This window comes from Centropristis striata, chromosome 16, assembly GCF_030273125.1.
Source record: "Centropristis striata isolate RG_2023a ecotype Rhode Island chromosome 16, C.striata_1.0, whole genome shotgun sequence".
Classification (NCBI taxonomy): Eukaryota; Metazoa; Chordata; class Actinopteri; order Perciformes; family Serranidae; genus Centropristis; species Centropristis striata.
The window spans coordinates 4,876,107-4,897,726 of NC_081532.1; the positions used below are offsets into that span (position 1 = coordinate 4,876,107).

General features: G+C 40.3%; 1 protein-coding gene across 7 annotated transcripts in view; it reads right to left on the reverse strand.

The window, feature by feature from the left end:
- The window catches only part of meis2a (Meis homeobox 2a), an 83,921-nt gene extending 71,822 nt beyond the window's left edge, over window positions 1-12,099 (reverse strand). For 2 of the 7 annotated variants that reach the window (XM_059353029.1, XM_059353027.1), the window contains exons 1-6: window positions 11,249-12,097; window positions 10,565-10,791; window positions 8,947-9,088; window positions 8,706-8,756; window positions 8,262-8,312; window positions 7,626-7,775 (exon numbers count right to left, since the gene is read on the reverse strand). In XM_059353029.1, the coding sequence (XP_059209012.1) occupies window positions 7,626-7,775; window positions 8,262-8,312; window positions 8,706-8,756; window positions 8,947-9,088; window positions 10,565-10,791; window positions 11,249-11,260 (633 nt within the window). In that variant the 5' untranslated portion in view covers window positions 11,261-12,097. Of the gene's footprint in view, window positions 1-7,625; window positions 7,776-8,261; window positions 8,313-8,705; window positions 8,757-8,946; window positions 9,089-10,564; window positions 10,792-10,963; window positions 11,110-11,248 lie in introns of those variants that run through there. The other 5 variants (XM_059353031.1, XM_059353028.1, XM_059353032.1 and 2 more) reach the window with 4 other exon arrangements.
- Window positions 12,100-21,620: the final 9,521 nt, after the last annotated feature.

The window sequence follows — 21,620 nt, forward strand, 5'->3', positions numbered from 1 at the left end:
AGCGATCACGTCATTTACTACCCTCAGACGCACAGGCTCAATCCGATACTCGCTCAAAACAACCTCTCACACAGAGTTGATGCAGCTCACACTACCCCAGCTAGTCTTTCCCAATTTAACCTGTCACCTGAGCATGATGACAAAATGTTGGCCAACGTAAGCCCGACGTTGTCTGGGGCCTGGGAGAAGCGGCCCCTTGAGCAGAGCCCAAGCCAAACAAACACAGGCCTGCACCACGGCTTCCCACAAACCTCAACCCACTTCTCAGTTCCCGCTATGGGCTTTTTTTTTTCTCCCTCAAACACACACAAACACATATACGTACATACGAAAGCAGAAGGAAAATGTACACGCCGCAGAATATTCCAAGAAAGAGACCGTTTTTTACCATTTTGTCTAACTTCAGTTCCTGATGAACTTCTTTTCCCTCTGCTGCCGCCAGAGAGGAGCCTGCCTGCCTGCTTTTGGTGCCCCAGTCAGAGTGAGCTGTACTGGTGGAGGACAGACAGGATAGTGCCTGGAGACTATGGAGGTTTGCAGGGAAACAGAGGATATAAGACAAGCGGCTGCCGAGCTCCCCTGGGTGCGCAGTCCTGATGTGCTGCTGCTTGTTCTGCTGCGGAGGCGAGGCTGCTGCTATGCCTGTGAGCGAGGCCCTTTTATCTGCTAAGTTTTTTGGGGAAGGAGGGCTGTTTTCTCAAACAGCTCGGAGCTGAAAACAGCAGACAGAAACACACAAGGCCCTTCAGACCCTCCGCTCCACTCAAGGCCCTCTCAGCGTCAGCTGTTCACCGGATGGCAATCAGATAAAGAGCTGGGAGAATTGCTCAGAAGAGGGGTACGAAGACAGGGTGAACAATAGCCCCTGCGTGGGTTTTAGCCCTCCAGAGTGAGCGGAGGGGAAAGTGTCCCCGCTCTGAGAGGGATGGATGATTGTGATGTGCTCGCTCTCTGGGCCGCTGATCAACACATGGTACACTTCATGGGAACAAGGTCTGTTATTCTCAACGCAGCATATGCTGAGTAAAACCACTAATGTGAGGAGAAGCCTCTGAAAACAATCTAATTCTGTCTTTGTCATATGGAAGCAGGAGGGAAGGAGGTAAAAAATCCCAGACTCCCAGAGTGCATAATGTATTTAGGCAGAGCTGGGCTCCGAGAGGAGAAAATGACTGGGTTCTCCTTCCTCACAATGAGACAGCCACTGCCGGCGAGATGCGAGACAGACCTGAAAAACTCTGCTCGCTGCTCTCACACACTCTCGCTCTCTTCTTCTCTCTCTCTGCAACACTTGCCAGCTATGGCCACAGCACGGTTTTAATGCAACAGCTGAATCGATAGGACTTAATTTAGCTATCATTGCAGAGTAATGTGTCATTTTTAATGGCGCTGGCACTAAATTAAATTCAAAGACACCTCAGCTAATGGTGTTAAAGGGAATGATATTTTGCTGTGATTTGCTACCTTGTGGATTTAATGGGCCCGTGTGCAGGGATATAGATAACTCTTTGTTAGTTTGTTTCTTATGGGGCAAAAAGCAGACCGCAGCACTTTATATAACCTAATAATAATAATACAGTAGACGCTATGCCTAGTGCATATACAGTGGCTTTAATGAAGCACACTCGCCTCTTTTTATACCTGCGAGTCACCTCTCATTCATAACCCCGTCTGCAAAAACAAGACAACAAATATCACAACAAAAGCGTTAACTTTCCACGCTCAACAAGGCGACAAAAGCAACAGCCTTTCCTCGCCATGAATTATTTAGTGGGCCTCTCTGAGCTACGGAGGGTGCATCAACAGACACCGCGCCGCGCAACACAAACACACACAACCATTTTGTCACAACCCTCGTGGGTCTGGTAAAGTTCAAACAAGTTGAAAAAAAAAATCATGTCACCCAAACAGTCTTCTTCAACCTACACAAGAAGAAGTAAAAAAGAGAAAAAAAGAGGAAAATAGAAGAAGAAACATAAGAGGAAAGAAGAAAAAAAAAGGCCGCTAGCTCATGTGACTATTCCCTAAAGCTGGGCATAATTAGGAGTCAAACATGGTTCACTCCATGCTCTTCACTAATTGTGTTAAAGAGCAGTGTTACCAGGAGGAGGAGGAGGAGGAGGAGGAGGAGGAGGAGAACGCACATACATGTGCAGGCGGGAACACACACACAAACACAATAGGACTAGATAGAGAATAAGATACAAAAGAAGCGTGGTCTCTAGGGGCAGCCTTTTCTATTTGCTGGGGTTAGCAACTGGCAGCTGATAATACAAGTTGTAATTAATATAAAAGCAGGAGACAATATGGGGAGGAAGGCTTGTAGTGGAGCCAGGCCACAGGAGAGCAGGAGAATGCTGCCGTCTCCTCTGCTCCTGTCCCCTGTTTCTCATTTACAAACACCTGCCTGGCACAATCTCACTTCCCTCACTGCACTCTGCCTACATCCCTAGGAATTTCAAATAAAATTGATTTAGCGGCATCATTGAATTTCCCTCAAATTCCCCTGGAAGCCGGAGGAAAGGGAAGAAATCTGTTGGTGTAGTAGCAGCGTGAGGTGGGATGAGAACGACTAGCCTGTGTGTGTGTGTGTGTGTGTGTGTGTGTGTCACTGTAAAGAGCAGCTACAGGAATCCTGTGCTGAACATGTACAGAATCGCTGACACGCCAGAAACACACAGGACCGTAAATCATAACAGCGGCTGATATTTCAAGACACATCTTGCTATATGGCCTAAACAGAGAAAAACACATTTCTGTTGGGCTGAGCACATAATTATACACAGCCTCTTTAGAAAAGTGTAGGTGCACTTGTATTGAACAAGCGAGCATTTACAACACCCTCAATTATCCAGAATATAAAGAGTCCTTAATTTAGCAGCTAATAATTCACCGCAGCGTGTTTTAACAGACACAGATTGTATTTATGCTTCCAAACTTTCTCTGAGGCAAAAACAATCTTTTTCACTGCAGTGAGTGGCACATTACATGTCTGCAAAACACACATCAAAATGACTATTGCGAAATATGAAATGGCACAAGTATTAAAAACACACAAGTCATAATAGATAATTCATCTACAGGCTATTTCTTGTAACAAATAAATCTGTATGTTAATATACAACTTTACTATGTACACCTGTACAATATAATCCAATCAATTATTTTATGCTATAAAATATTTTTTTTATGATGTCTATAATTATAGTCTGTGTTGTTGGCACTGTCATATACATCTTGTGCTAATTATATGTTCTGTTTTTGTATTTGTGCTATAGTTATTGTTGACATTGTACTGTACTGTATTATACTGAATGGTGTGTCTAATATTCTGTTAATATTTGCTTACTGCAATACCACATTTAACTATGATAAATAATAATAAACATATAATTAAATGTATAACTTTTCATCAATTTTAACAAAAATTGGACATTGTTATCTATGTAATAGTCAGATTTAGGGCTTCAAATCCCAATTATTTTCATTGTTAATTATTTTATAGTAGTTGTTTGGTCTTTAAAATGTCAGAGAGTGGTCAACATAAATTTTAAAAATGTTTCCCAAAACTTAAATTAAGTTTTGTTTTGTCCTGTTATTCAGTTTAATGTCACAGAGGAGTAAATAAGCCAGAAATTATTCACATTTATAACGCTGAAATCAGGTAATTTTCACTGCTTTTTCATTAAAAAAACAACAATTAATCAATTTCAAAATAGTTGGTGATCAATTTCACAACTCATAGATTAATCTTTGCAGCTTTAGCAGAATTTATGTCAGAGCTGTTGTATTGAATGACTGAGTAAAAGCATTAACTGTGCGTTGTATTTCAATCCAAGTCTACATGCATCTTAAACCCAGTGCTCAGCAACTGTTTCTCATTGCAGTCATTTGCAGCATGCATGCAGTTAAAGGAAGGGGAGTGTGGGAGATGCAACAAGTGAGCCTCGCCTCTCTCTCTCCAGCCGCGGTAGCGATGATTAGATATGCCTGCCAACAGGGCCCTGCCTCTGAACACTAATCAAATAGGAAATGTAAGGCCAGACATCCCACCATCACAAAACAATTGTGTGGAACAGACAGAGCGGTCCAAGTCAACGCTGCACTGTTTTCACGAGAAAGGAGGGAGAGAGATCCAAACCGTAGCCCGGTCCCCGAGGAGAACAAAGCTAGTTGAATTAGAACACCTCCAAAACGGAGAAATTCCACGGTTCAGCAGGCCGGCTCGGCCCGAGGGCTCTGTGTCCACAGGCTGAGAGCTGTGCATGCGCCGCTCCGTGCATATAGTGACATACAGGAAGAGGACATTACTGAGCACCCATCTCCGCTGATACACACACTAAATCACTGCACGGCCACAAGATGAACTATTGCTATTACTTGACCCAACCTGTGACATCACCACGTCTGACCAATGGTGTACGGTGCTCTGAGCCTGTACCAGAGAATCAAATGTAAACAGAAAAGCTTTTTTTTTTTTCCTTTCCCCCCCCCCTTTCCAGCCATGCAGGGTCAAGATAAGCTACAGCACAACCTCTATGGGAACTACTATCACTCCCTGAGGAAAGCTCTGCAAAACAAAGCGCCGGGACCTGCAAATCCTACACACTTTCTGCAGAACAAATCTGGAACTATTGCAGAAATTCAAAGAGAGTTTCAAAAGCGTAATGCATATGCATGGAGGAAATGAAAAGCCTTCTGCTAATATGTAAGCTTTACTGGAGAAGCGGCACAATAGCACGAGAAGACACAAAGGCTAATTCATTAGAACAGATAATATTCAGACACTGTTAATTCTATTTGCCTCCCTAATTGGATGTAGCACAGAAGAGACAGAAATTTTATTCATTAATTAAAAGACAAGAGAGCAAACCATTGACAAGCACATACACACTGTATCAACCGTTTACAAATCTACACCGCTCTGTGTTTTTTTTCTCTTCTTCTTCCCCATCACCCTTCATGTGTAATACAACATCTTTTTTTTCTTTCTTTTAATTGGGATTGGGTTGATCTGAGGAGGGGCGATGAGTTAGGAAGCCTTGGGTGGGCTACATGGTTGAGATAGTCACCGCAAGCGAATAAGGGAAATCAACAGTGTCAGCAAAGGCCTCATCCCGCTCTCACTGTACCATAATCCAATCATCTCTAAGACAATGCTGCATTCAAGTGTAAATAAAACTGCGCTTATTATGCTCTGCTGTCAGGTATGAAGAGGGGGAGAGGAGGAAAGCAGAAAAAGGCTAGAAAAATGGAGCAAACACACACACACACACACACACAAACAAGCTCAACGTGCCGCCTCCTCCACAGTGAAGAGCCTCATCATCTCCAGAAAAACCAACTTTCACCAAATGAGATGTAGCCCAGGGCTATATATTAAAAATGCATATCAAAGCAAAGAAAAATGGACGTGAGAGATTCTAACTAAATAAATTAGCATATCTAACTATCAAACCTCCTCCTTCTCCTCAATAAGAAGCGAGGACAGAGATGAATAATAAAACAGAGCCAAATACAAATGAATAAATAAAATAAATAAATCAAGACAAGTAGAGAAATTGCTTTCCATCCAGTGGCACAGTTTCTGCAGCCAAATGCATTTTTGTGCATTGTTTCCAATATTCAAAACACATTTTAAAGGCATGAAAGGCTGGACCCCTTTCAATTAGACATGGAAATTACTGCTGAGGAAGTTAACTATTCACTACCAGGCTTTCAGATCATGACGGCACTGTGGGCAATAGTTCTGCAAATATTATTTCCACTAAAGCCTCATGAGATGCCCACATGAACTCACGCACCACAGAAAAATAAAGCACTGTGTTTTTGTATTTATTAAAAAAATAAGCTGGAGTGTATGTTGTTGTAATATGTACACAGCCATGATTACAATCACTCTCAGCTCAAGCAGAGCTCTAAAAGCAAACAACTCTCTTCTGCTTTTGTCAAATTCAGCCCAGCAGTAATAAAAAGTTCACCGGTGCCACAGAAGTGAAATAAATCCCTCAAAAAGTTAAATACCTAATGAGGTGGTCAGTCCAAATGACTCCAAGATAAATGGCTTGTCATGCAACCTTTCTTTGTTTATTGCTGCTCCTGATTTGCTTTATTGGCATATCTAATTTTCTAATTATCAAAAATATTTCTCACAAGTGGACTGATGACAAAGCTGGTGTCTGAGCTCTGGAGGCAACCATTGGAAATTGGCTTGAGTATCAACCATCTGCCATGAAACTAAACAGGCTAGTTTATCTAATCTCTACAATATAAACAACAGCATGCCTCATTTCTACACTTGTGTTGGAGGAGCACAATATTGCCGTTCTGACCGTTTCTCAAAGCAACATCGGCTCCTTCGCTCTAATTGTGGTTTAATTCACCTTGTGCGCTGCGCTGCGTGGCCATGTAAAAGCGACGGGTTTTCAAAGGGGGATCCGCTGCTATTAGGCCTGCAGCCAGAGCCAACAGATGCAGCGCACTGACTTAAACCTGCTTTAATTCCTAATAGGCTTTGCCTTGTGCTGCACAGATATTAACTAGTCACTCTTTTTTTCCCCTTTAACCACCAAAACATTAGTTTTATCACAAGCATGCACGACGCAATAATTCACAGATATCAACTCAATAATACACTGTCAGCTCAATCCATATTACGGGGCAGAGCCTGTGTTTATTACACCGAAAATGCACGATTCAAACCAGGGGAATCGATCTTCAAATTTAAAGCTACTGTACTTCAGGTGCATATAATTGAATTCAGCATTATGGAGCCTGCAGCCATAAAATGGGGAGCAGAGGAGAGAGCCACTGCAGAGCAAAACCACACGGGCAATCAATACGAAACAATTAAACACATTAACATCAACAGCAATGGAAGGCCTCCAGACGAACCATCAGATGCCTTGTGAACTTGACATTGATGGTAAGCCTTTAGCTCTGAGATCTATTTCAATAGGCTACCACTTTCTCCAACCTCTGCAGCGAGAAAAAAATCCACAGCTTTACGCGCAGGCCATATCCACAGCTCCCACAGCCCCCAAATATATAAAGCCCTTTTCTTTTTAAATATTGGCCTAAAGCTACAGCTTACCGCTGATACCCTGCTTTAACGTTAAACCTGCGTAACAGATAATTGCCTCACGTTTTTTTTCCCCTCTCTCTCCAACTCTCCATAATGCACGGCAGCGATTTACGCACGCACGCGCACACACACACATACACACCCACTCAAAGCTCGAGCACAAGCACGGACGCATTATGCACACATGACTGCCCCTAATCAAAAGACTAAAACAATAACTCAGTCTATTGTATCACATCTAGCTTTTGACCTTAGAACATCGATCGGCACATTTTCCTTTGCAGAACAGAGCATGCTCTATTTACTGATGGCACAGCAGGGTCACACACTGAGCGCAGGGCCAAGTAGCTCCCCCTCCCCAAAAAAAGTTGGCATTATGAGAGACATCAAACAAATCTGATTATCTAAAAACAAGCCGATTACTCACACGCATTGTGTTTTTAAAAAATGACATGCTGGGGGTTTTCTCTCTCAGCAGCAGAGACGCATGCACACAAAAACAGCACGTCACATATTTATGAATAGAACTCTGGGTACTTACGTGATCTGCAAGGTTAGTCGACGATCCCGAGAGCTCTTCGTGATCTGATTTTGAGCTGCCATCCCGTTCGTCAATAACTAGATCTATTGGCATCTTTCCTTTCAAACAACTGATGTACCGGTGGCAAAAATTGTCGCAGAGCTCGTGCACCTAGAAGAAGAAAAAAAAAAAAAGGAAGAAAAAACATTTTTTTTCAGGATGGGGAAACAGCTTCAGCCAGTCCAAGAATAACTCCAATTAAAGGGGGCATTATCGGCGTGGAGGAAACAATAGTGAAATTGTTGCAGAGCTTATTATTCTCCTGAGACCGGAGCAACAAGTTGAACGACAAAAAATAAACAGCATGCCGAGAGCTGGTGGAATAATGAGCAGCTGAAACTAAATCTGAGGATCGATAACAACGTGCAACGTGAGCAAAGAGAGCTCCAGCATATTTTATCAATAGTCACATGAATAGTTGGCTAAATAAAATAGCATATTTTGTGCAAATGAAAATATGAAACGTTCTCCCAAATGCATGCTGGTTTATTTTATTTTATTTTAAATATGTTCTAAAAACCTAATATTGATTTAATGATATCAGTTTCATTTAGCAGGTGGTATCATGCGTAAAAAATAAAGAAATATAATATTTACCTTTTCTAATTCCAAGAGGTGAAACCGTAATACTTGTATGGCTTGTATCATCTGGAAAAAAATACAAAATAAATACAGTTCACATCACAAAATGTACATGATTTTGTAGTATTATTTGATAATTATGTGCATGTCATAATACTATAGCGTGCACTACTGCCAGCAACAGCAAAAAAATATTTTTAACACTACAAGGAAGCTGCATTTCATAATGTAAACTGGTGATCACACACTGGTCAGCTGGGTCAGTGAGAGGGGAGGACTGAGCTCTGACAGCGGCGAGTGTGGTCACACAGCTCCACTTTAAAACTGATCTGACATCTAAAATCATATGTTCACATATTTACTGTGTGATGCTGCGGACACTATCTTCCAAAAGACAAGGCAGAGGATATAACCGCAGCACAAGCGGGCGAGCTCTGAGAGACAAGAAGAAAGGCTTACCAAATTGTCCAACTCTGGATTTGATGAAAATAAAGGTTTTTCTGCTCGGACCTAAAATAATACACCAAATGTCAAAGTTAGTTTCTTTCTAATGCAACAATTTCCATAAATGTGTTAAATTCTACACACACTATTTATTATCAAGAGAAAGTTTTATTGCAGATAAAAAGGAGAAAAGTGTGCGTCATGACGCAGCCACAACATCCAAAATATATTTCTGGTTTATTATTTCGACATTGACCTGTTTGGCAAAGACTGCAATGTCCTCATTGAAGGAGTCTGAGGAGCAGACATCGCCGCCTGCTACGCCGGGCTCCCTCGGAGTACACGTCGCCAACTCGCACTTCTCAAAAACCAGCGCGAGCAGTGGGAATAAAGGGTGACTGCAAGAGGGGAAACACAGCCTGAGTACAAGCAGCACACCGGCTCCACAATGCCCACTGCAAAAAATATCCAAATCAACCTGCAGATCTGTCCGCTCCCTGGCCCTAAAAACATCTATATCTCCATGTAAATATAACACAGATAATTATACTTTTATCCCGCTGTGTCCTTTTTACGCACTTCTCTCCAAAACATGTGACCGCATTTTAAAATAAGGCAGACAACATCTTAAACAATAAAATCTGGATTCAAGATTCTTTTAAGAAGCTGTTTGGAGTTGGAAGCATGCGTAAACACTGGCTCATCTGGAAGATTTTACTCCACGTTTTGGGGAAATTTAGGGATTTTTTTTTTTTTAAGACTCAATATGATATTAATCGACTTGTTGACATTTTTTGCAGTGCAAACTAGAAACGGCTGAGAAGTCAACAAAACTCAACAAAAAAACAAAATCAGAAGACTGACAGCAGTCAGTGTGAGTTTAGAGAAATTGTAAAGTCTGTATAAACAAGTTTGGATTAAATAATAATTTTGCAGAGTTTCACTGAAGACGCACTGAAGCACCGAGGACTTTACTATTAAAACTATAAAAGTGAGGCAGAGGTGAATAAAAATAATTTAATCGACATCATAACAAACACTCCCTAAATTAAATTTAAAAAGCTGAATTATAATTTTCAAAATAAAATGATATTTTTATTACAAACGTTAACTTCCTAACTTGACTTTCCTTATTTGTGTCTTTGTGTCAGGATGAAAAATAAACTCTATTCAGTGAGTAAAAGAGCTGAAGAGGATTTACCCCGTACTACATCCCAGATTATAATGATACACTGCGGATTATAACACTTTCTGTGTACGTGTATTAGTGAGCAACGCTTTTTTAAACTTTTGCAATCAGGAGAAAGAGCGTCTAAATACGTTTTCTGTCCTAATTTGAGGATAATGTCGTGAAAGTAGAATTGTAAAGACGCACGCTGCGTTTTTACGCGTTGTGTGTGTCTGTGTTTCAATATTTGAAAAACATTAGAGAAGTTTTAGCAGCAGCAGCAGCAGCGATTAAATGAGTCCAGGCTATTTTCACAAAAGAGAAATAAGAGTGGGGTGAAATATTAAAACAAACTTCAGATCGTGGAACAATTGGTGTGGTGTTGAAAATAGTTTTTATGATATTTCCATGCAGTGTGTGACTTTAGGTCCTGGACTGCGCACAGAGAGCTTCCATATTATTTTATAGCTTGTGTTTCAAGCTCGAGGCTTACTCTTACTTACGATGCCTTCTACAATGCGGATAAAATTACACATCAACTCAACTCCAACAATAGAGCCGCAAAATTGCGGTCAATCCCGCACAAAACACTGTTTGAATTTAGTGGAAGGAGAGAAAGTCCAACAAAAGTAAGTTGTAGAAAAGCTGGAAACTGAGTAAAATAATAATAATAATTGCACCCGGTTTTGGTTCGTGCAAACCTTACCCATAAATTTGATCTTTATCCCTCTTTAAAACGTCGTTGACAGCAGAGCCCATGCTGGTGGGCATAACGTTTGGATGCGGAGCGTGGGCTCCGTAGTGCTGGCTGGCGTGCAGCGGCGGTCCGTGGTTCAGGTGGTGGACCTGGGGAAGCGGCCGGGGAGCATGCGGGTCCCCGTACATCGACGCCGAGACTCCGTCCATCCCACCGTAGTGGGCCAGCTCATCGTACTGGGAATAAAATCAGAGCAAAAGTCAGCGGGCTGCTCGGTTACTTTTGAAACAAATGTGGGGAAAAGTACAAAAAAAGGCATGCCGTGTCTGTTTTGCATTTACGCAAATAAGCTGCGAAAATGCGCTTCAAAGTGCCATAAATTCTATCTGATAAACGGTTTGTCTTTACCAAAAACATTATCACTTCTAGGTGCTCCACGGAAACAGAGTTTGGTGGGTGAAAAGAGCGAATTAGTTTGGAGTCTCCTGTGAAACTGACTGTCGTGGAGGCTGTCGGTAAAAGCAAAGGCTGTCACTTTGCTTGAAGAGCAGGGGCGCTGCAAAAATGTCAAATATAGCGGCTTTGATATGAATACTTTGTGAATTTGCCACCACCCGAGAAGGAGAGGTTATCGATACGAGTGCCTCCCTACAGTGGATTTGAACAGGTAAGAGTAGGAGATTTAAAACCTACCCTTTGCGCCATCAGGCTGCGCTCCAATAAACTCCTGAATCTGTCGTATATTTAATATCCCAGTCCCGTTTAGAAAGTGATTTAGAGGCAAGATTCCTTTTTTCAACCAACTTTGCGACTTCTCCTATTCGCCAGTGTGGTTCAGTTGAAATCGTAGCATCAGGGAGTTTTGCAATTTTTCTTGTTTTCCCTCTTTCCTCGGCAAAAAAAAGAAAAAAAATGCGCCAAAGTGAAGGTTACAATCGGCCCATCAACAACCTGCATGTAACTAAACTGTCGTGTCTCATGGCTTTTTGCCACTCCAGCTGTCAATCAAAGCCAGAGGTTGTCAAGGTAATGAATGAATGACGGTTGGTGATGATGTTCAAGAGAAGGACGAATCTTTTTAGTCCGTTTTCATCCCGCAAGTCCGCGTCTCCTTTAATGCCTCCAGATCGCTATCTTGTTTTATTATCACTGTAAAAAAAAAAAAAAAAGAAGAAGAAGAAAAGCAGAAGAAATTAAGAGATTGCGATTCAGATCTTTCCTTTCTTTCCCCCCGTAGGTATTTCGTCTATCTGGCGAGACTGAGATGAGTGAGTGTCAGCGAGTGTTGGCAGGTTGGCTGCTAGCTTGCTTATAGAAACAGAGTCAGTTCGCAGCGCTGAGCGGTGGGCGAATGAAATGACGGATCCCGGAAGTAGCGGTGGCCATAGCCAGTCCTACAGCAGCTCCAGAAAAGAGAGAGGAGAGACCAAATCTTGTGATATGCAGAGTATATGCGAGGCGCAGGGACGGCTTCAACTCCACACTGGGGGTAAAAAGCCAAACCAACACAGCTCCAAACTCCCACCCAATTCCTTTTTCTCCCGAAGAGTCTGAAAGAAAGAGCAGAGAAGGATTGAATGAGGGAAGGTTTAAACAGCGCGGACGCTCCGGCTGCACACTTAAATCAAACACTGACTCAATTACATGAATCATAATTTAGAGTAAAAAAAGTTTTTACGCATGCAAACTTTTACGCACGCTAACATTAAAGTAAGGATATTTTGAACTTTTACGCACAGAAACTAAATGTTATAAAGCATCTTCTGGACATGTTATGAGTTTAATATATGAGCTTACTTGATATCTGTGTTGTGGTTATAAGCTGCTGTGCCTAATATCTCACTAATACCTTCTAATCTTACTGCTAATTATTACTCTGCTCCCCTTTTTAGCAAATTAAACGACACGCAGCACCCCTCTAAGCCCAGAATGAACTTTTCCAAGAGGAGAAAAAAAAAGAACCTTTTGTGGAGAAAGTAATTTTGTATGTTTCTTTCGTCCAATCCCCTCTCTTGATAGAAATCCGTGCCTTTACCTCAGAGTAGTCAATTATCAAAGCTCCCCAAGATCATCAATCATGTGAGGAGATTGAAGTTTAGAGGAGGAGCAAAACGCTCCGGCCATCGATTGCAGTGAAGCTCCCCTTTTTGGAGCCTGGGCACTTTTACGCACAAAACAGAAGCAGGCCATCTATCCCCCTTTTAATATTTAGCTCCATCAATGCTAATATGGCATCATGGCTGTATTGATAGGTTCTCACATATAAAGGCTCCATTTATGACTCCGTGGCATTTTTGATGGTGGAAATTAATTATTCACAGGTTAGGATTAAGGGAGACACACGCTCAGGGAGATGGCTACTGTTGGAGGGTCAATAAACTCTCACCAACAAACAAAACAAGACTCGAAATAGCAGTGGGTTTTATTTTTTTAAATAAGGGGGGAATTATTTAATAAATGAGAGCGTGACAACAGTTATGTTTGTTGGCATACAGGGGGGTGGGAAGTGTAGGACTGCAGGGTTTGACAAACGGCTGTGTGGACATTTCAACGTGCAATACCCCGGGAAGGAGCTGCAGAGCGGTGCGCACAGAGCCAAGGCATTCACCGTCTCCAAGTCTCTCTTTCCACTCTGTAAACACAAGCAGCCCGGCACCAGCTCTGCTGCTGAAGACTGATATTTTCATAAGCTAAATACTATCGTTCACATTGATTTGTGCGCTATTATAACGCTTTTTTTTTCAACCTCCTCCTTTGGACAACCATGGTAAGTACCTTATACTGTATCTACCGCTTTGTTGTGGACGCGCGTCCTTTCACGGCGCAGTGAAGGGAAAGTTTGGAGTATTAAAGAATTTGAATATATGTTTAATCCGCCATTAACGCGAACAATAGAGTATCCTAAATAGCCAAAACGCTGGAGCGAATTTTTTAATGTTTCCACATCTTGCAATTTTAACCGCATTTATTGTGGAAATATGTGATTTGCCCCCGAGGAGAGTGATGTAAACACCCGAAGAGCGTGTGAAAATAGCAGAGGCTAATTACGCGTGTCCAATGTACGGCTCCAACAGAAACACATCCTTCCCTATAAAACTTCCAGCAACGACTCCTTCCTTTTTTTAAACTCCTTCTTTTGTGAACTATTTATTTGAGTAATTAATGAAAGCCATAAAACACGAGACATCATCATTAACAACATTTAGGTTGCGAAATGGGTTCATTTCAGCTTAATAACAGCTTTTTGATGCGACATTACACAAGTCGGTGTTTAATTTTCTAATTTTATTTTAATCATCATTCACTCAATAGGTAATTAAAATTAATTTTCCTCATAAACAAGACCTGTGTAGACTTTAAACTCCCCCTGCTTAGAACCTGCGCGTTTTACAAGCCAGATCATTCCAGGAGGACACCTATCACACACAATTACGCGTCTTTAAGGAGTTTTCTTTCAAGTGGCTTTTCAGGTGCACACACAACTCTTATGAAAAAAAAAAAAAAATCAGTGGATGGCATTAACAGGCGGTAAAATTTCATCTGGTGGTGTCAAATTGAGGTCAGTTTAGGGTTAAAGCTCTCGGTGTCCGTGTGGGACATGGCCAGCTGCGTTTGGATTCATTAGGGGGGGAAGAGGATCCATTTCAAGGAAAACACTACTGGGACAATCAGCAGGCTAAAGATCCACTTGCATGTCACATCCTAAAGGTGCACCAGGACCGCCTGCATGCCACCGAGCACCGGCACTGAACTTCCTCTCTGTTTACTCTTTGCAGGACTTAGAATCCCTCTCCCCCTTTCTCTCTCTCCTGCCCTGCAGGGCTCGGTTCACACACAAGCCTGTTGCTAAATATGGAGAGAAAAAAGCATTGTTGATTTAATTCCCTCAAAAAGATCACTGATATGAAACGAGCTTCAAATCCTCTTAGTGACCTTAAACACTCCTGGAGAAACAATCGGCGCGCAACCGCAGGAACAAATAAAATCGGCCTAATCTTGTTTGTAACTTTGTTCTTCTTTGGCCCTCTTCAGTATTTGAGATTATGTAAATGAGCAGAGCTAATGTATAGAGGCGCTGAGATAAGACTGGATCATAGACTGACTGCTGGAGAGGCTCGGCAACCCAGCAGCCTGTCCATTTCTGCTTTTTGCAGCAGTTTGGAAATTAAAAGAAGCTACTGGTGCGTAATTTAATTTAAAAGTTGACTAAATAAATGCAGCTTTACAGAATATTTTAATCATTTCTACATTTACTATTCCATTTTTGGGGGGACATTATTTTATTTATGATTTGTTTATAATCATATGGTGTTTTCCTCTTGCAGAAAGCATTACCTCAGTCGTCTCAATCTGAACTCTTTTTGACCCCCGGAGTGAAATGTGACTATAGGGTTTCAGAAAGTGGAGTGAGCAACTCAAATACTTGTAAAAGTTTCGCGACTAACTGTAAATTCTTCAGCTCCAAAGCCTCATTTTCCCCTCCACCGATTCTCAGAGTCTGGTGTCAGAGGGTTAGTAAAGGGAGGAGGGGGAGAGAGAGAGGAGACCAGCACTAAATGTAACTGTGGCTTTTCTCTTCATGCACTCTGGAGAAATTATGCGGCCCTCTAGCGACACCTGGCGGCCGCAGCCGAAGCTGGGAAGCTTTGCAGCAAATGAGAGAAGGCCCACAAAATAAAACAAAAAATATTCATTAAATTTAACTTCAATTTATCCACATATATAAACAAAATCCTGCTCTAAAATTAAAACCAACGGCATTGCAATCAAATTATTATTTTCTCACAACGCAGAAATCTAGAATATGAATATTATAAAATATAGATTTTGTTCAATCGAGCGTTTTGTTTCTTAATTCTTAATTTATCTGCTGGCAAAGCTTCGGCCATAAATTCGGTTTAACTGTTTGCACCCTTCACAGCTGAAGCTGTTACATGATTGTGCCCGTGTCACACAAACTAGAAAAATGTGGCCTTTATTAGTCCTAGTTTGACTTTAATTACGTGTGCAAGAATTATTTTTGAATATGGGAATGTGTGTTATTTTATTAAATCATTTTTTTTAAAAAGCAAGTCGACCTTAATATGAATCAAATCAGTTTGAATTAAATGTATTTAATTCGCAGCTTTATAACTAAACAAAAAAATAAATTTACGTTATATGATTTTAATATTGATATAAGCTGATATATTATTTTATTTATGCTTGCATACGCGTTATAGCGTGTTAAAATAAAAAATAAACCGTAAAGGGTTAAACTAGAACACAAGTGAAGCGTAAAGAAATTAAGAAAAATAAAAAATATGCATATTTTGATTTTGAAAACAGCGCGTAAAAATCATAATCATTATTTTAATGATATTTTAATGCTATAAAAGAAAAGAAAAAACTTCAAGTCGATACAATTATTTCAGGTGTAAATCTACATTGCGATTATTTTTTTTTTATTATTATTATTATTTTAAAGCAGAATGCATGCAAAAGTAAATATTTGGAAGTGGTGTGCAGCCTGCAGTGTGCACAGCCTCAGCTCAGTGACACAGTTTGAGCAGGTCACCGCCGAGATTAGAGCCCGTCGTTAACGCCTGTGCGGATACACCAAATGCTGATTTAATGAGCTTGCATTGGCTGTTTGTCCCAGAATACCTGGTGTGCATGTTAGTAATCCCTGTGTTTCCCCCCTTTAACACGTGGCTTTAGGGACAGCCTTATACCACACATCCACAAAAGTGGCAGATTTGCGTATGATTCCTTTTTTTTTATTCCAGGTCGAAGCCTATAAGGCCCGTATCCAGCCACATTACCACATGTAATTGAGAGAAGTTTAAGTGGAGGCCGGGAAAGCGAGGAGTTAATAGCGGTGACCCTCTTGCTGTGCCTCTGTCGCTCATCATTTATCAGGCTTAAGGGGCTTAAACAGGCAGCACAGACCCACCTTTTATTACATATCAAACCCTCTCTCCCTTATCTACATTATAGGAAATACATGCATCGTTGCCTGTTATGCGGATTTGGAAATAGAAACATGTCCAATAAAGTCGCCCTCCTCCGCTGATCAGAGGAAATATGGCTTTAGGCGCTGCAGAGACAACCCCAGCGCTTTAAGCCTTTATTAAATTGTCTTAATTCCTCTTCTCAATAGAAATGGTGTTGTTTGTCCAGTGCGGAAGCGGGGGAAATGTTTTTCATGCTTCCCAATATGATTAGAAAGTGAGTGAAAGTGTTAAAGCACGCACAGGCTGCAAACTGTGTCCACATCCGGAATAATGCATGCAGCGTTCAAAACCTCGGCAGTGTCAGAGACATTCAGAGGCTGTAAAGAAACTAGATTTGCATATATGTGCTCCAAACTCACGCCGAAGACACGAGGCGAAAGCTATCTGCACACGTGGACGCTGCTTTACTCGTGTTATTAATTATAAAGGTGAGAAAAACGTCTTTGTGGGAAAAGTTGGTGTATTTTTAGCTTGTCTTCTGCGACTTCAGTCATTCTGCTTTATCTATAGCCTTAATGAATTATTACCTCCTTTATAGGGAGGTTATTAAAACAGCTGTTTTTTTATGATTAAAAAAACAAACTTTTATAGATTATGCTTTAAGTGCAATAAAAAAAATCATATTTATATTGTATTTTCTTTATGAAATAGTGCCACAGTTAAACTTCAGGGCCAGAGCTTAAGTAGTGAGCTGGTTTCCTCCAAGGAGAGCTCAGTCAGTCAGCCTGAACGCAGCTGCATTCACATGGAGTGACGGATTTTGATATTCTAGTCACACAACAGAGTAAACACTGCTCTCCTATTCAATAAACATCATTGACAAGGACCCATATCCAGCTATCTGAAACCCACAACTTAACCCTTATTGAGTATCAGCTTTTTTTGGAGAAAAAAAAATTGTAAATGAAAGAAAAGCAAATTTGTTTTTTTTTTTTGTCTGGACATAAAGTTCAGAAAATCATGTTGTAACAAATTATGCTCTGTTCAGTGGAAATTTATTGTAAACTTTGTAATTTCCTGATGCTTTTATGTAACGGCATTAAAAAAATATATAAACTATCTTTCTGTTTGCCCCTCTTTTTTTCCCTCTCGTCTTTTTTTTTTTGCACACAAGCTCATAAGTAAAAGGCTTCACTGACTGCTTTCTCACACACACACACACACACACACATGCTGCAGAGTCTCTAAGCTAATCAAATGACTGAACCCAAGAGACAAAAACTATTCATTTGAGTCATAATAAACTTGCACTAAGTGTATCTTCCCTCTTGTTAATGCATTTATGTAGCAACCCCTCCATGTCTGACCTCCCCTCACAGCATGGGACTGTCCCAGCAGAAAAACCACTGCTCAACGTTTAAAAAACACACGCCACTTGCTTAACACAACACAGCCTCGCTCATGACTCCGCTTGTTTGAAATACTCGCCGAAAACAATGCAGATAAACAAATGCAGATGGTTTGTTTGTGTTTGTTTTTGTCCCTCTGCTTTTCTTTTTTTTTTTTTTTCTTCCTGTTTATGTGTTCCCATTTCCATCTCCTCTCCGATACCCACACAGCCCAGCTCTCCCTCTCCCTCCCCTCCACTCTGGTTCTGCAGGAGTTCACATGATCAAGCAAGGTACCCAGGTAATTACCTGGCATTGTCAAATAAAGCGACCACTGATTCAAATGAGGAGTGAAATATCAAAGAGCGGCGTTGCCTTTGCAGCCACTACTTATCCACACAGGAGACAGAGAGGAGATCTGAGAGCTCGGGGACCTGCAGGGAGGCAACAACAACACTCAGCCTTCCCTTTCCTAGATAAATATCACCAATGGAAGCAACAGAGCCAAACATGCCCAGGTTCACTAGTAACAGCCCATTTATTTGTATTACATATCCTACTTGTCCGTTATTAGCTCGTGGTAGCCTTTATAGTGGCCACAGTGCAACTTTAACAAGGATTTTGCTGCATTCAGGGACCTTCCTCATGTCTCTGCGTCTCTTAGAGGTTGGAAATCTGATTGTCACAAGTAGAGCGGCCATGCAGCGCTTCCAAACTTCTGTTAGTCTAGATTTTTTGGATCAGATACAAAGGGAGAAGCTGGTCGCCAAGATTAGAATTGAATAGTGCATGATGTCTGGCATTGCACTGCAAAAGTCCAAAGTCCTTAATTAGCTCAGATAACCGCAGCAATCATTTGCAATTTTTGTATTTTATTTCCCTCTTGCTCAAAGTTGCTGGAATTAACTTTTTAAATCAGCGTGCACCCCTTTTTTTCTCCCACTGCTTTTTTGCAACGTAATCTAATATACGATGTAATTTCTGCTGCTGACGCTTCGATTCGAGCTCGGCTGACAACAAGACCTTTGACACTTTGACACAGTAAGTGGAAGGTGATCTCAATGAGCAATGTCATCGCTGTGGAAACAACCCCAACCAAACCTCATTTCTGCTCCCCTCCACGTTGCAACCAGACAAGCGGCGTCCTGGGATTTCAGTCGAGCACACAGAGAGTACCTGTAATTTGACTTGCCACGTCTAAATGGAAGTTGAATAGGTTACATTGTGCAACAACAAATAAAATGCTCGCAATGCTTTAGTGACTGTTTTTCATGGTTGGAGGCGAAATAGGGCTGGTGACGATGTTTGAGTGTTTAATGCTATAAACACACAGACTTCCCTCCCTCTGGCATATGGAAGGCTCCCAGGGACACTTTGCATGTAAATATTCATAGGGTGATGGGATGGGCTATTAATTATTAAGCACAGTAAAGAAGTGTAATACTTCAGCATTTAACACATGAATCTTATTTTTTATTTGCTGCACCTGAAACATTTCAAGGGGACATTTTTCACAAAATGATTCTCGTTGGGAGGCTGAAAAGTGACTTTCAAGGAATAAAGAGTAATAATTCTCAAACAGAACTTGAGCAATGCATGACGATATACATAATTAACATCCGAGCTGAGAGGCAAAGTAAGTTAAACTGAATACGTTTGTCTTATAAAGTATATTTTTTCTGCTTAATGCTCGTCTAATAAAGGGTCATATGCACATATTTTATCGGAATGTGTTGCAGTTCAGAAGTTTTTGGATGAAAGTTTTCCATAAAATCACTGTGGTGACCCTGTGCTCTCTGTAATCAACACATAAGTGGATGTCTGGAGCTTTTGCAGATGCCAAAAAGTCGTTTTTTGGGTTTTTTATTTTTTGGAAATGAAGAGACAGCAGTTCTCCACACATTCTACACCGTACTGATGCTCTGGATAAAACACCAAAACTGGGAAAAGTAATTTACATGAATATAAGCTCTTGAAACTCAATATTAGCCACCATGTCTTGAAGACAGATGGAGTATTTATCACATTAAATTGTTGTTTTTTAACAAATCATGCAGATAGACTAATGCACATCTACCAGCATGCAACAGTAAGATACTAACTCCTATAATTCCTACAATAATTAGATCTATATTAAATTTTTTAAATGTACTTTTATGTGTTTTTCCCTTTTTTATGGTTGTGTTGTTTTATTTTTAATTGTACTGTCTTGTGTTGTTTTATTATTATAATTATTATACTGTTTGCTTGCTCTATATGAACTATTTTCCATTGCTGTTTATATTTGAAATGAAAGAAATAAAAAAAATAAAGATTAAAAATGATTTTCTGCTGTATCAGAAGGAGAGGACTAGCTGCTGAATCTTTTTTTATTTAATTTTCTTCGACTTGTCATGTCTAAGTGGGAGTTTGAGCACTTCCTGTGTAACTTTCCAGGTGAACCACATCAGCACTCATTCCTGCAGCTGTGCCTCATGACAGACTGTCACAGCGTGATGGAGCTGGAGTGGGGCCACCAGCGAGAGGTGGTTAAAGGTCCATACCTGAGCTCCACACTGCAAACATCTGACAACTGCATGAGAAGAGACGTGGACCTATATAGTGTCACTGTATAGTTAGATACGGGAGGAGGTGCAGCATATAGTGATGGAAAGTGTAATTCTATACTTGTACTGCTACGTTGGAGAGGATCTGTGTTTAACCCTCTGGAGTCCATCTATTTATTGAAAATACACATTTTATTGACAGTAATAACTTTATTTGGTAACACTTTACAATAACCAACTGAGTAATGTTTATAGATGGTTTATAAACCAGTTATTAACCATTTACAAAGTGCTATACATATTTAATAGTTAAATGTATTCAACCAATTTCTTAAAGGTATATGAATAATTTCAAAATCATTAACATACTTAATATGGTGTTAAAAATGTTATAATGAGTGCAACTAAAACTATTAATTATAATTTAATTGTTTGTTAATGGTAAAGTGACTATAAACTTATATTAATATACCATCTATTTGCCATTTATAAATGATTTGGTTAGTTAAACATTAATAAATTATGTTTTTATCTGTTTACCATTTATAAATGATGGTTATTCTAAAGTGTTACCCTTTATTTATATATGATATGTAGACAAGCTGAGAAAGCCAGTTGAAAGTTCAATCATAGGAGCTTTCACAGTGTGCCATTTATGTTTCTAGACCATTTTTGAAATGTGAATTTTCTTTCTACAGTGAAAACTATTACTATTTTTAATTTACATGCAAATAGACTGTTTTGTAGTTTTATTATTTATTTATTTTTCTGCTGTTTTTGTGTATATAAATGGTACATTTCCGCTGACACCTTTGTCTTTTGTTTGTATTTTCGGATCCTGGCAGCTTTATACTTTATTTAAAATAAAATGAAAAATCTGACTGATAGCCAAGTTTGTGTGGAGAAAAAGGAGCCATGCATGTGATGTAAGGACAGACTGAAAGATGCTAAACAGAGACAGAAATTAATGCAGAGGAAGTTGACAAATATGAACCAAAATCTCCTGGAATTGAGAGGTTTAAAGTTTGTCTCTGAGGAAAACACATACACATGTTGGTTTTCTTCCAGATCTCATGCATAAAACGGAATGGACTTTTCAATTATAAGAAGAAGAAAGTGACCTAGATACAATCAGGTCTTTGAGAGTTCACATCCTATTGTGCCAGTGACAGAAATGAACCAGTGATCTACATCA